Genomic DNA, 15,180 nt, shown 5'->3' with positions numbered 1-15,180 from the left:
AATATAGATGATTTTTGATCTTATGTCCCTTTAAAGGGACACTGAACCCAAATGTTGTCTTTTGCGATTCAGATAGAGCATACAATTTTAAGAAACTTTCTAATTTACTCCTATTATCAATTTTTCTTCGTTCACTTGCTATCTTTATTTGAAAAAGAAGGCATCTAAGCTTCTTTTTTGGTTCAGTACTCTGTACAGCACGTTTTTATTGGTGGATGAATTTATACACCAATCAGCAAGAACACAGGTTGTTAACCAAAAATGGGCCGGCATCTAAACTTACATTCTTGCATTTCAAATAAAGATATCAAGAGAATGAAGAAAATTTGATAATAGGAGTAAATTAGAAAGTTGCTTAAAATGCCATGCTCTATCTGAATCAGAAAAAAAAAAATAAAAAATAAAAAAATTGGGTTCAGTGTCCCTTTAAGTTACATATACTGTATACTGTAACTTAAACCACATCTTTAGTAAAATGAAGTGTTGGCCAAGTCCTTTCTGAAACTGTACTATTTTTTTAGATTGTAATTATTCACCGGGTTTCAAGACTGAAAACAAAGCACGTGCACATGACACACATTTGTGAATTTACAGCACAATTTGTCATGTAATTGTTGCTTGTAGTACTGACTGTAGAAGTAAAAAACCCAATAGGATGTGCTCACCATATGCCATCTGCTGGATCGAAATAGGTGACCTTCCATCTTCACTGATAGTGGCAAGTCCTTCATCAGCTTTCCTGAAATGGAGGGAGGGGAGTGGGAAAGAGAGGAGATACAGATAGGGCAAGAGAAGGCAGGACAGGAAAGGGAGAAAGAAGAAAGAGGGGAGAGGAGATAGACAGATATGTCTGTTAATTTACTCTATTTGAAAAAGTTCAACGAGCAAGGAATAAAAAAAAAGAGAGAAAGAAAAAAAAAAAGGCCAAAATAACAATATCTGAAAAACAGGCATGGGGTCACATGATAGTCATCTGATGTGCAGTGGAAAGATGATGAAACATACATTGTGAAACTCTCTGGCAAACACTTCTGTTACAGCACAAAGCAGCCAGATACTCCCTTTCTATATCAACTGCTACTGTAAACCACTGGAAGAGCAATCAGCAGGTCTCAGCTGTTCATAGAGAAGTCTGAGCTAGGGAGAGACAGTACTATATGATTCATCTCTGACTTCCCAGCTGCATTTACTTAAAGGGATACCATCATCAATAGTTGTGCGGGCCTTAAACTGGTTTGTAAGGAGAAGAAAGAAAAGGGCGACTTTAAAGTATGTAAACAACTTTTACAAGTATGTAAAAGTATTTTAAACAGATATTTAAACTTGACATAAAATCCCTTTACATTGTACACATTGGTCAGTTCATTATTGGAGGTAGAATCATTACGGCCTTTCAAAGGAAAAATCTATTAGTCTTTTAAAAGGAAAACACATATTTAACAAAACAGTTTTGGTTCTGAACAAGTCAAAGTTGTGTTTGTTGTTGCAAAAGCTCTATACCTTGGTTATGAACAAACATTTGTTCAAATGTAACTTTTTTAAACACACATCAAATTAATGAATACAAGCTAAAAGAGCAGCAAATTAATTTATGTATTTATTGCATTTAAGAGTATTTAAAAAAAAAAAAGGACATTAAACCCAAAATCTCTGTTTCAAGATTCTGATAGATCATACAATTATAAACAACTTTCCAATTTATGTCTATTATCTAACTCGCTTCATTCTCTTATTATCCTTTGTTGAGGAAGTAGCAATGCACTACTGGGAACTAGCTGTAAGCCAATTACAAGAGGAATATATGTACAGCCACCAATCAGCAGCTTCTGAGCCTACATAGGTATACTTTTCAACAAATAATACAAAGGGAACAAAACAAATTAGATACTAGAAATAATTTGGAAAGTAATTTAAAATTGCATGCTCTACCTGAATCATGAAACAAAAATTGGGCTTCATGTCCCTTTAACATGCTAATTTGTAATGGCTGTTTCTGCGCTGAAATAAGACTCCTACTTGACCAAGCTGCTATCAAGCATGTAAATCTCAATTTTACACAAATTTATTTAATTCATTTCAAGCAAAAACATATAAAATATTTAAATGCTGTTTTAGAGAGTGGAAATTAGAGGCATGACAACAAGTAGACATTAGGAGCACTACACTTGGCGGTAGCAAACTTACTTGAGCAACCGATAATAGCCATATCTGAAGGCTTCCTGAAGAAGAACAGATATTGCAGCACCAAATATTAGCAATCCATACTGAAGGCTGGAGTTGTTTTTGTCGCTGATCTGAACGGACACGAACCATATCAAAGACGAGAAGAGCACGGAAACCAACCAGAAGAATGAGCTGTAGACAAAAGCAGGAGGCTGTTATAGCAGATGAAAGTCACAATATGATATCTAGTTGAATCATAATGGACCTAGAAACTAAAATACATTTAATCAATCATAAAATCACTAATGTACTTTTGAAACTTACTTTCAATGAAATAATGTATAACGAAGATGTATTCACAAAAAACAAATGGGATATATTTGCCGCCACTAGCAGATTAAGAACCCAAATCAGAGCTTAAAATCCCTCCCACCTCCCACTTAGTTTAACGTATAGCCGAGTAGAGCATAGTAAACATATAGGTAGGAAAGACAAAGAGGTGTCATTAGAACTGTCGCACAAAAATTAAAATGGCCGGGGACTGTGGACCATCATCATTTCGAAAGAAAATAATTTATCATCAGGTAAGCATAAGTTTATTTCTTAAAATGATGATGGTCCACAGTCCTCCAGAACATATGGGATTAATACCCAAGCAGATAGTCTATCTATATTATGGAAAAGGGTGGGACAATTTTTTCCTGCACACCTACAAAAACAACAACATTTGGAAAAAGTATGCAGAGAAGACCATGTGACAGATTTGCAAGTCTACTCCAAAGATGCATCATTTTTAAAAGCCCATAATGTACAACCGCTCTTGAAGAAAGAGCGGTTATAAACTTAGGAGGCAATTTTCCAGCCATCAACTAAGCCTTGTGAATCACTTGTTTAAGCCAAGAAGCCAACGCTACTTTAGTAGCTTTTAGTCCTTTGTTGTAACAGTTGCTCCTTAGAGTTAGAAGTATCTGGACACGATAAAGGAATAACATTTTCTTGATTGATTTTTTTCCCTAGAAACTACTTTAGGAAGGAAATCATAATTTGGTACGAAGTACAGTCTTATCCTTGTGAATGATTAAAAATGGAGAATCACAAGACAGTACTGACAATTCAGAAAGTCTTTGCAGAAGAAATTATAAACATAAAATGTACTTTCCTCTCACCTCAGACCTCCTCTGGTTCCCCCTTCCCGTCCCCTCTTTTTTCCCCTGCTTTCTTTATTGGTGGTTAATCCTGTAATGTTATAAATTTATTCAAACGGTTATAGATAATGGATTTTCTCATTGCAGATATTGCAATTATCAGAGTCTTTACACAATTTTTCACTTAGTGACATGGGACAATGGTTTATAATTCAGAAATGTTTTATATTCCATGTCAAACAACTCTATTTGTCTTTGATTTTATGACTAATAAAAAACAAATTAAAAAAAAAAAAAAAAAAAAAAAAAAGGGAGGTACTTTCCTAGACGACAGAATAATGTCAATGGAATGCATTGGTTCAAAGGGAGAACCTAATACAGAAAGAACTAGGTTTACATTCCAGGCTGGAAAAATAGTACAAAATTAGGCCAGTTGTAAAACCTAACACCTGGACAAAAGTCTGAACATCAGGAAATTTAGCTAACTCCCTATAAAAAAAGGAGAGAGAAAGCATAAATTTGACCCTTTAGGAAACTAGCGGACAAACCCATGTCAAGCCTATCCTGTACAAATGGAAGGATTCTATGAATCCTAAAGGAATACCAAGAAACTAGATGCATAAGAATTTAGTCTATTCTGACTCCTATAAATGCTACTCTTATAGCATGCTATAAGCTTTAAAGGTACATTGATTCTTCGACCATTGTCTTAAAGAAAAATAGAAGCTTGTAAGTATGAGCAATAGTTAGTGACAGGGAATAGGTCGGCACTATGTATGTCGTCCAGATACGGTGCAACTGTAATGTCCTGAATTCTGAAAACCGCTAAGATTGTACCCAAAACAGATTAGCAAACTGGCAGTGATTTGCAGATATGCAAACCTCAGGAGCTGAAAGTGATCCCTGTGTATAGGGATGCGCAGATATGCATCAGATGAAAAGCAACGTGTAAGGAAAATGAGCCTAGTAGAGGCAAATTTTAGTTGTGTCTTGTGTAAGGAAATGTCAGATTTTAGAGATGTCTTTAAGGTGGAAGTGGCAGGAATTGGCTAAAGACTGAATATGAGGAGTGAAAGAAAGATCTGAGTCAAGTGTGACACCAAGACATCAGGCGAGGGTAGGGGTAATGATGGAGTTTGACAGTTGGAGAAAAATGGGGGGTGAAGATTTTGGAAGAAGGGTGGGAAATATGGAGCTCAGTTTTGGAGAGATTTATATGCTATTCTAATTGCACTTTGAAACACAGCATCATCCTATTTAGAAGCTGAGGAAGACAACCCCCACATGCTAAAATAGCCTTAAAAGCAAAGAAAAACTGGGCTTTGAATTACTATTGAAACTCCCCCGGACTGCATCGCATGCCTGCTTGGAAACACTACACCTGGTTGCAGTGAGCAGAGGGCGAATACATCAGACCTAAGAGCACGCTGGAAAGACCTGCTTGTGTGAGAAGCAGGGAGACTGTTTATCATGAGAGCAGAGCTTTTTGGAGATCTAAGCTAACGATTTCTACGGATCCGGTAAGAGGAGGAAGGTTAGCAGGTGCAGCTTGACCTTAAGAGAAGTTGTGTACTGCAGTCACTGGTTGCACTTTGTAAGCCTGCAAGCAAAGTTTGTAACAGCCCATTGGAAGCAACATGTGCGAGTGTGTTAAACAGCTCTGATTAATGATACAGCATTTAAGGGAGCTGTGGAATTGGCTCAATACAGTTTGAATATAACTGCTATGTTTTGTTAAAAAAACACACAGGATGGACAATCCTAATATACTTTATATAGGTTATCTTTTCGGATGATGAACTAACCTTGCTTAAGAACTGAGGTTAACAATCCAGTATGAGCAATGGATGATATGTTATATATTTAAATATGCTAGAAGGTCTTAAAGGGACATGTTTAGTATTGCACTTATGTGTAAAGTGTTTAAGTAAATTGTTTCAATAAGCACATAGATGTACTTATATGTATAGATATATTGGTTCCAATTTCACTTGTGTCTGGGAGATGCATGAACAATAAAAAAAAAAACTTATGGTTTAATGCTAAGAGAGTGCTGATTTCCCTTACTTTAGGAAAGATGTTTAATAATACCTCTTTCATTTAGCTCTCTTTTTAAAAGGAGATTATATATATGTCTGTATGTATGTGTGAGTGATTGTTAATATGTGTGTGTGTGTGTGTGTATATTATATATCTATGTATTTATTTATATGTGTATGTCACATATAAATGTCAATTCTTAATCTACTTCATTAATATAATCTATACATGTCCATAAACAATTAGCAGTTTGTCAAATTATATACACATTATACTTGTAATTTTAAGTGTATGGTAAAATAATAGGGTGGGTGAGTGGGCTGCTCTTCCTTAAAATTCTTGGGCCTGTTTTTGGTCTCAGTCTGGCCCTGGGCAGATGCACTTATTTTTTTGTGTGAGCAAAATAACAGCTGTTTTTTTTTTTTGTTTGTTTGTTTTTTTAATGATGCACAGTTTTGCATTAGATATTTATACAATTTACTGGCAATAATCTTTTGTCTGTTTGATTTTTATAAGATATATACACGCTACATAAAGATACGCACTCGCGAGTAAAGTTTCTTGCGGGCTGGTAAGTTTTGTCATTTACTCGCCCGATTGGGCGAGTGGAGTTTTTGGGTAATTATAGGCCCTGTACATACATGACATAAAAAGTTATTATAGAAATGTGTTTCTATATATCTAAGCCAAATCTGTTCAAAATCCAGGAACTGGAAATGTTGGAGTTTGTATATCAGCACATACATTTTAGAGTCTCCCCATCATATTCTGTTAAATGAAGCAGACTGAAAATTTTTAAAATGTCCTCAAATTAACCTTTAGAGGTCAAGCCAGGTTTTGATCAAAACTCTATTTATTGATACATTCCACAAAGCTCTGTGTACAGAAGTCTGGGCTAAAACAATGGAATCTGACCATCTGTATATCCTCTATTTATAGAACTACTATAAACAAATGAATGAAACCTTTAATATTGATCAGTACCTAAAACTTGTGAAAATATTTGATATGGGACATACAATAAAACAATGATCTGTGTCTCTGCCAGGCTAAAAAGTTAATAAGTAAAGATATTAAACTTATTTCTCATATGAAGGGAAATCATTGTTATTAATTATAATATAATTGTCACAATTATTTTCCTTTATAACTAAAATAATTTAAACATGGGATAATAGTAATAAAAAAATATATAACAAAGATATTTAAGTAAAAATAAAAAAATATATTGCAATTTTAAGAGATTTTTCAATTTACATCTATTATCAAATTCACTTTTTTTCTTGGTATTCTTTGTTAAAAAAACATACCTAGGTAGGCCCAGGATCAGCAGAAGCGCACTACAGGGAACTAGATGCTGCTTGGTGGCTACAATGGTGCTCTGAAGCTAACTTTAGCTATGTTTTAATGACCTTCTCAGGGCACAATTATATGCAAGCAATAGCTCTAACATATTAAAGGGACAGTCTAGGCCAAAATAAACTTTCATGATTCAGATAGAGCATGTCATTTTAAACAATTTTCCAATTTACTTTTATCACCATTTTTGCTTTGTTATCTTGGTATTCTTAGTTGAAAGCTTAACCTGGGAGGTTAATATGCTAATTTCTTAGACCTTGAAGCCCACCTCTTTCAGATTGCATTTTAACAGTTTTTCACCACTAGAGGGTGTTAGTTCACGTATTTCATATAGATAACAGTGTGCTCGTGCACGAGAAGTTATCTGGGAGTAGGCACTGATTGGCTAGACTGCAAGTCTGTCAAAAGAACTGAAAAAGGGGCAGTTTGCAGAGGCTTAGATACAAGATAATCACAGAGGTTTAAAGTATATTATTATAAAATGTGTTAGTTATGCAAAACTGGGAAATGGGTAATAAAGGGATTATCTATCTTTTAAAACAATAAAAATTCTGGTGTAGACTGTCCCTTTAAATAAAAAAAATTTCACACTTATGTCCTTTTAAAATTGAAACCGGTTTGAATTACAATAGAATATGATAAAAAAAAAAGGTTTGTGCAGGAGCCAAAACGATCTAAATTAAAAGGGCCAAAATTGATTATAGCAATACAAGTACAGAGAATGCAGAACAACATTTCTAACGCGTGTCGTGTGTTCTTCAGAGACGGTAGCTGGTTTCAGATGTTGTAATTTATTGGGACACTCAAGTCAAAATAAACATTTATGATTTAGAAAGAGCCAGAAATTTTAAGAGATTTTCCAATTTACTTCCATAACCAAATGTTGCAGTCTTTTTATATGTACAGTTTCTGGGCAACAAGATTCAACTGAGCATGTGCACAAGTTCACATAGTATACTAGTCTGTGAGAAAAATGAAACTGGTCAGAGAAAGAAAAAGAATCTACTGGTTAATTGAAATTTAAAATAGGTGTTAAATCATTGTCTTTATTATGCACCTGTTAAATTATTCAATTCTTCTGCATTGAGTGGTCCTTTAAAGGATGGAAAATATGGATATACCCAACTCCTATTAACAGAGATTTTTAATAACACCTGTGCGGTCACACCCTGGACGTGTCACAAAGAAGCTCACAGAAAACAAGTCTATGTAAAATGTAACAGATACAAACATTTAAAACATTATTACTCAGTTTATTTTGTGCACAATAACAAGTTCAATTGTTCAACAAGATAACTTCTTATTTTGAGATATTTAAAATGAATACTTAGAGATAAACCATTTAAAATATTTCTGGGTTTTATAGGACAAACTTTTCTCCCCCACTAGGCAAGTTCCTTTAAGTGGTCGGTTCTTTTTTAAAAAAAAAAATTTTTTTTCATATAATAAGTAGGTGATAGATTAATCTTGCAATAGGAAGCAGCAGTATAAGGAGATAAAAACGTAAACAAATAAAGTGGTATTGCACTGAAAAATGTTCTCTTTATTGTGTTCTGAATGATCAATTTTATCAACTAGACTGGAGTCTACTACACTGTTTTCAAATAGCTCATTCTCATTTAGTATGTAATTTGAAATAACTGCTTTTGGCTGTTGAAACCCCCAATACTACAAAACACAATTTATGCTTACCTTTTAAATGTATTTCTCTTGTGGTGTATCCAGTCCACGGATCATCCATTACTTGTGGGATATTCTCCTTCCCAACAGGAAGTTGCAAGAGGACACCCACAGCAGAGCTGCTATATAGCTCCTCCCCTAACTGCCATATTCCAGTAATTCGACCAAAAACAAGCCGAGAAAGGAGAAACCATAGGGTGCAGTGGTGACTGTAGTTCAAATTTTTTAACCTGCCTTAAAATGACAGGGCGGGCCGTGGACTGGATACACCACAAGAGAAATAAATTTATCAGGTAAGCATAAATTGTGTTTTCTCTTGTAAGGTGTATCCAGTCCACGGATCATCCATTACTTGTGGGATACCAATACCAAAGCTAAAGTACACGGATGAAGGGAGGGACAAGGCAGGTACCATTGCCTGTAAAACCTTTCTCCCAAAAATAGCCTCAGAAGAAGCAAAAGTATCAAATTTGTAGAATTTTGAAAAAGTATGAAGCGAAGACCAAGTCGCCGCCTTGCAAATCTGTTCAACAGAAGCCTCATTTTTAAAGGCCCTAGTGGAAGCCACAGCTCTAGTAGAGTGAGCTGTAATCCTTTCAGGAGGCTGCTGTCCAGCAGTCTCATAGGCTAAGCGGATTATGCTTCTTAGCCAAAAAGAAAGAGAGGTTGCCGAAGCCTTTTGACCTCTCCTCTGTCCAGAGTATACAAAAAACAAAAGCAGATGTTTGACGGAAATCTTTAGTAGCTTGTAAGTAAAACTTTAAAGCACGAACCACGTCAAGATTGTGTAATAGACGTTCCTTCTTTGAAGAAGGATTAGGACACAATGATGGAACAACAATCTCTTGATTGATATTCTTATTAGATACCACCTTAGGTAAAAACCCAGGTTTGGTACGCAGAACTACCTTATCTGCATGGAAGATCAGATAAGGAGAATCGCATTGTAAAGCAGATAACTCTGAGACTCTACGAGCCGAGGAAATAGCCACCAAAAAAAGAACTTTCCAAGATAAAAGTTTGATATCTATGGAATGAAGAGGTTCAAATGGAACACCTTGAAGAACCTTAAGAACCAAATTTAAGCTCCACGGGGGAGCAACAGGTTTAAACACAGGCTTGATTCTAACCAAAGCCTGACAAAATGCCTGAACGTCTGGAACATCTGCCAGACGCTTGTGCAAAAGAATAGAAAGTGCAGAAATCTGTCCCTTTAAGGAACTAGCTGACAATCCTTTTTCCAAACCTTCTTGGAGAAAGGATAAAATCCTGGGAATCCTGACCTTACTCCATGAGTAACCCTTGGATTCACACCAATAAAGATATTTACGCCATATCTTATGGTAAATTTTCCTGGTGACAGGCTTTCGTGCCTGTATTAAGGTATCAGTGACTGACTCTGAGAAGCCACGCTTTGATAAAATCAAGCGTTCAATCTCCAGACAGTCAGACTCAGAGAAATTAGATTTGGATGATTGAAAGGACCTTGTAGTAGAAGGTCTCGTCTTAACGGCAGAGTCCAAGGTGGAAAGGATGACTATGTCCACTAGGTCTGCATACCAGGTCCTGCGTGGCCACGCAGGAGCTATCAAGATCACGATGCTCTCTCCTGCTTGATTTTGGCAATCAGTCGAGGGAGCAGAGGAAACGGTGGAAACACATAAGCCAGGTTGAAATACCAAGGCGCTGCTAGAGCATCTATCAGCATAACTTCGGGGTCCCTGGACCTGGATCCGTAACAAGGAAGCTTGGCGTTCTGGCGAGACGCCATGAGATCCAGTTCTGGTTTGTCCCAACAAAGAATCAATTGAGCAAACACCTCCGGATGGAGTTCCCACTCCCCCGGATGAAAAGTCTGACGACTTAGAAAATCCGCCTCCTAGTTCTCTACACCTGGGATATGGATAGCCGATAGGTGGCAAGAGTGTCTCTCTGCCCAGCGAATTATGTTTGAAACTTCTGACATCACTAGGGAACTCTTTGTTCCCCCTTGATGGTTGATGTAAACCACAGTCGTGATGTTGTCCGACTGAAATCTGATGAACCTCAGAGTTACTAACTGAGGCCAAGCTTGAAGAGCATTGAATATCGCTCTCAATTCCAGAATATTTATTGGAAGGAGTTTCTCCTCCTGAGTCCACGATCCCAGAGACTTCAGGGAGCTCCAGACTGCACCCCAACCTAGAAGGCTGGCACCTGTCGTTACTATTGTCCAATCTGGCCTGCGAAAGGTCATACCTTTGGACAGATTTAGTAGAGAGGACAAATCTGTGTAATCCCCATTCCACTGACTAAGCATGCATAGTTGCAGCGGTCTGAGATATAGGCGCGCAAACAGCACTATTTCCATTGCCGCTACCATTAAGCCGATTACTTCCATGCACTGAGCCACCGAAGGGCGCGGAATAGAATGAAGAACTCGGCAGGAATTTAGAAGCTTTGATAACCTGGACTCCGTCAGGTAAATTTTAATTTCTACAGAATCTATCAGAGTCCCTAGGAAGGAAACTCTTGTGAGTGGGGATAGTGAACTCTTTTCCTCGTTCTCTTTCCATCCATGCGACCTTAGAAATACCAGGACTATGTCCGTATGAGACTTGGCAATTAGGAAGTTTGACGCCTGTATCAGGATATCGTCTAGATAAGGGGCCACTGCTATGCCCCGCGGCCTTAGGACCGCCAGAAGCGACCCCAGAACCTTTGTAAAAATTCTTGGGGCTGTAGATAACCCAAAGGGAAGAGCTACAAACTGGTAATGCCTGTCTAGGAAGGCAAACCTGAGAAACCGATGATGATCTTTGTGTATCGGAATGTGAAGGTAAGCATCCTTTAAATCCACTGTAGTCATATATTGACCCTCCTGGATCATAGGTAGGATGGTCCGAATAGTTTCCATTTTGAATGATGGAACTCTGAGGAACTTGTTTAAGATCTTTAGATCCAAAATTGGTCTGAAGGTTCCCTCTTTTTTGGGAACCACAAACAGATTTGAGTAAAATCCCTGTCCCTCTTTTGGAACTGGATGGATCACTCCCATAACTAGGAGGTCTTGCACACAGTGTAAGAATGCCTTTTTCTTTATCTGGTTTACAGATAATCGTGAAAGGTGAAATCGCCCTTGTGGGGGGAAGCTTTGAAGTCCAGAAGGTATCCCTGAGATATGATCTCCAACGCCCAGGGATCCTGAACATCTCTTGCCCACGCCTGGGCGAAGAGAGAAAGTCTGCCCCCTACTAGATCCGTTACCGGATAAGGGGCCGTTTCTTCATGCTGTCTTAGAGGCAGCAGCAGGCTTTTTGGCCTGCTTGCCTTTGTTCCAGGTCTGGTTAGGCTTCCAGGCCGTCTTGGACTGAGCAAAAGTTCCCTCTTGTTTTGTAGAAGAGGAAGTTGATGTTGCACTTGCCTTGAAGTTTCGAAAGGCACTTGATTTGGACCTGTCCTGAGGAAGGGCATGACCTTTTCCTCCAGTAATGTCAGCAATAATCTCCTTCAAACCAGGCCCGAATAGGGTCTGCCCCTTGAAGGGAATGTTAAGTAGTTTAGACTTTGAAGTCACGTCAGCTGACCATGATTTAAGCCATAGCGCCCTACGCGCCTGGATGGCAAATCCAGAATTCTTAACCGTTAGTTTAGTCAAATGAACAATGGCATCAGAAACAAAAGAATTGGCTAGCTTAAGTGCTCTAAGCTTGTCAAGTATGTCATCCAATGGAGTCGCTAGCTGTAAAGCCTCTTCCAGAGACTCAAACCAGAACGCCGCAGCAGCAGTGACAGGAGCAATGCATGCAAGGGGCTGCAGGATAAAACCTTGTTGAATAAACATTTTCTTAAGGTAACCCTCTAATTTTTTATCCATTGGATCTGAAATAGCACAACTGTCCTCAACAGGGATAGTAGTACGCTTTGCTAAAGTAGAAACTGCTCCCTCCACCTTAGGGACCGTCTGCCATAAGTCCCGTGTGGTGGCTTCTATTGGAAACATTTTTCTAAAAATAGGAGGGGGGGGGGAAACGACGCACACCGGGTCTATCCCACTCCTTATTAATAATTTCTGTAAACCTTTTAGGTATTGGAAAAACGTCAGTACACACCGGCACTGCATAGTATTTATCCAGTCTACACAATTTCTCTGGCACTGCAATTGTGTCACAGTCATTTAGAGCAGCTAAAACCTCCTTAAGCAATACACGGAGGTTCTCAAGCTTAAATTTAAATGTAGAAATATCAGAATCAGGTTGCATCATCTTCCCTGAGTCAGAAATATCACCCACAGACTGAAGCTCTCCTTCCTCAGCTTCTGCATATTGTGAGGCAATATCAGACATGGATCTTAAAGCGTCTGTATGCTCTGTATTACGTCTAACCCCAGAGCTATCTCGCTTTCCTCTAAATTCAGGTAGTCTGGCTAATACCGCTGACAGTGTATTATCCATGACAGCCGCCATGTCCTGTAAAGTAAACGCTATGGGCGCCCTTGATGTACTTGGCGCGCTTTGAGCGTGAGTCCCTTGAGCGGGAGTCAAAGGATCTGACACGTGTGGAGAGTTAGTCGGCATAACTTCCCCCTCGTCTGAATCATCTGGTGATAAATTTTTTAAAGACAAAAGCTGATCTTTATTATTTAAAGTGAAATCAATACATTTAGTACACATTCTCAGATGGGGTTCCACCATGGCTTTTAAACATAATGAACAAGGAGTTTCATCTATGTCAGACATGTTTGTACAGACTAGCAATGAGACTAGCAAGCTTGGAAAACAGTGAAAAAAGGCAGTAAATCAAACGAAATTTTTACAGTGTATGTAATAAGCTAACAGAGCATTGGACCCCCTTGCAAATGGATGATTAACCACTTAATACAAAAAACGGATCAAAAAAAACGAAATAGACTTTTTTTAAACAGTCACAACAACTGTCATAGCTCTGCTGTGGCCCTACCTTAATACACGACTTTTGAAGCCTTTGGAGCCCTTCAGAGATGTCCTATAGCATTCAGGGGACTGCTGAGGGAAGTCTAATTTTAACTGCGCAAAAAAGCGCTAAAATTGGCCCCTCCCACTCATACTACAACAGTGGAAAGCCTCAGGAAACTGTTTCTAGGCAAAATTCAAGCCAGCCATGTGGAAAAAACTAGGCCCCAATAAAGTTTTATCACCAAAGCATATATAAAAACGATTAAACATGCCAGCAAACGTTTTATATTGCAATTATATAAGAGTATTTATCTCTGATAGTAAGCCTGATACCAGTCGCTATTAAATCACTGTATTTAGGCCTAACTTACATTAATCCGGTATCAGCAGCATTTTCTAGCATTTCCATCCCTAGAAAAACTTATAACTGCACATACCTCATAGCAGGATAACCTGCACGCCATTCTCCCTCTGAAGTTACCTCACTCCTCAGACATATGTGAGAACAGCAATGGATCTTAGTTACAAGCTGCTAAGATCATAGAAAACGCAGGCAGATTCTTCTTCTAAATACTGCCTGAGATAAAATAGTACAACTTCGGTACCATTTAAAAATAAACTTTTGATTGAAGAAAAAACTAACTATATTTTACCACTTTCCTCTTACTACCTCCATGCTTGTTGAGAGTTGCAAGAGAATGACTGGAATATGTCAGTTAGGGGAGGAGCTATATAGCAGCTCTGCTGTGGGTGTCCTCTTGCAACTTCCTGTTGGGAAGGAGAATATCCCACAAGTAATGGATGATCTGTGGACTGGATACACATTACAAGAGAAATACAGTTCTTGCAGCATAGGCAGTCCCCCATGATCCGATCCCAGCCTTAAAATTATTAGGTCATATTGACGATTGTGTGAATTAATTTGTACTAATAGTGTTTACATCAGAAAATCGTTCCGATGTGAACACTATTATACCGGCACGAGTAGGGTAAATACAATAAAAATGTCATAATCGACAAATAAGCAAAAAAAAAAAAAAGGCAAGGCAATAACAACAAGTTACTTACATTTTCCAAACAGCCTTATGCATGTCCCGGCACTTTTAGATTCTTTTACAGTTCCTGAGTTTACCACCTCTATTGGATGTTTATTCCATGAATCCACCACCCTTTCACTAAAAAAAAAAAAAATGCTTCCTCATATTTTTCCTGAACCTGCTACCCTCTAATTTAAGAATTTTACCCTTTGTTTTTGTATTTCTTTTTGTGGAAAATATTTTCAGCTTCCACTTTATTAAGTATCTTCATTTATTTGAAGGTTTCTATCATGTCACCTCTTTCTTTTCTCTCCTCTAAACTAGACATATTTACACCATATAGAGTCTCTCTGTACATGTTATACTTTAGACCATGCACCATTTTAGTAGCTTTCCTTTGGACAGTTTCAAGTTTATTTATATCCTTCTGGAGATATGGTCTTCAGAACTGTAAACAATATTAAAGATAAGGCTCAACTAGTGATCTCTAAAGCAAAAGAACCTTTGCTACTAATGCCTCTACCAATGCAACAAAGTTTTCGACTGGCCTTACCAGCTGCATTGTTTACCAATTTTTACATAATCTGAAATAATGATTCCTAAATTATGTTCCTCTTTAGTTACATTAAAAATGCACCATTGAGGCTATAATTGATCTTTGGGTTTTATGGATCCTATATGCATAAATTTTGCTCTTGGCAATATTAAAATTTTAGACCCAAAGGATAGCATGGTTTGTAACACCGTTGATGTTCCAGGAGGGGTGCACACTCCTCCAGTTTTTTTTTTTTTTTTTTTTTTATATCACTGCTTATTTGATCCACCCCTCCTGGAACATCAACT

General features: G+C 37.8%; 1 protein-coding gene across 2 annotated transcripts in view; it reads right to left on the bottom strand.

Moving 5' to 3' along the window:
- Positions 1-15,180, bottom strand: part of APH1A (aph-1 homolog A, gamma-secretase subunit) — a 57,841-nt gene that overhangs the window by 13,696 nt on the left and 28,965 nt on the right. For both annotated transcript variants that reach the window (XM_053705172.1, XM_053705176.1), the window contains exons 2-3: positions 2,185-2,355; positions 666-739 (exon numbers count right to left, since the gene is read on the bottom strand). In XM_053705172.1, the coding sequence (XP_053561147.1) occupies positions 666-739; positions 2,185-2,355 (245 nt within the window). The remainder of the gene's footprint in view (positions 1-665; positions 740-2,184; positions 2,356-15,180) is intronic.

The sequence above is a fragment of the Bombina bombina genome, chromosome 1 (assembly GCF_027579735.1).
Source record: "Bombina bombina isolate aBomBom1 chromosome 1, aBomBom1.pri, whole genome shotgun sequence".
NCBI classification, from domain to species: Eukaryota; Metazoa; Chordata; class Amphibia; order Anura; family Bombinatoridae; genus Bombina; species Bombina bombina.
This window is presented reverse-complemented; position numbering and strand designations above follow the sequence as displayed.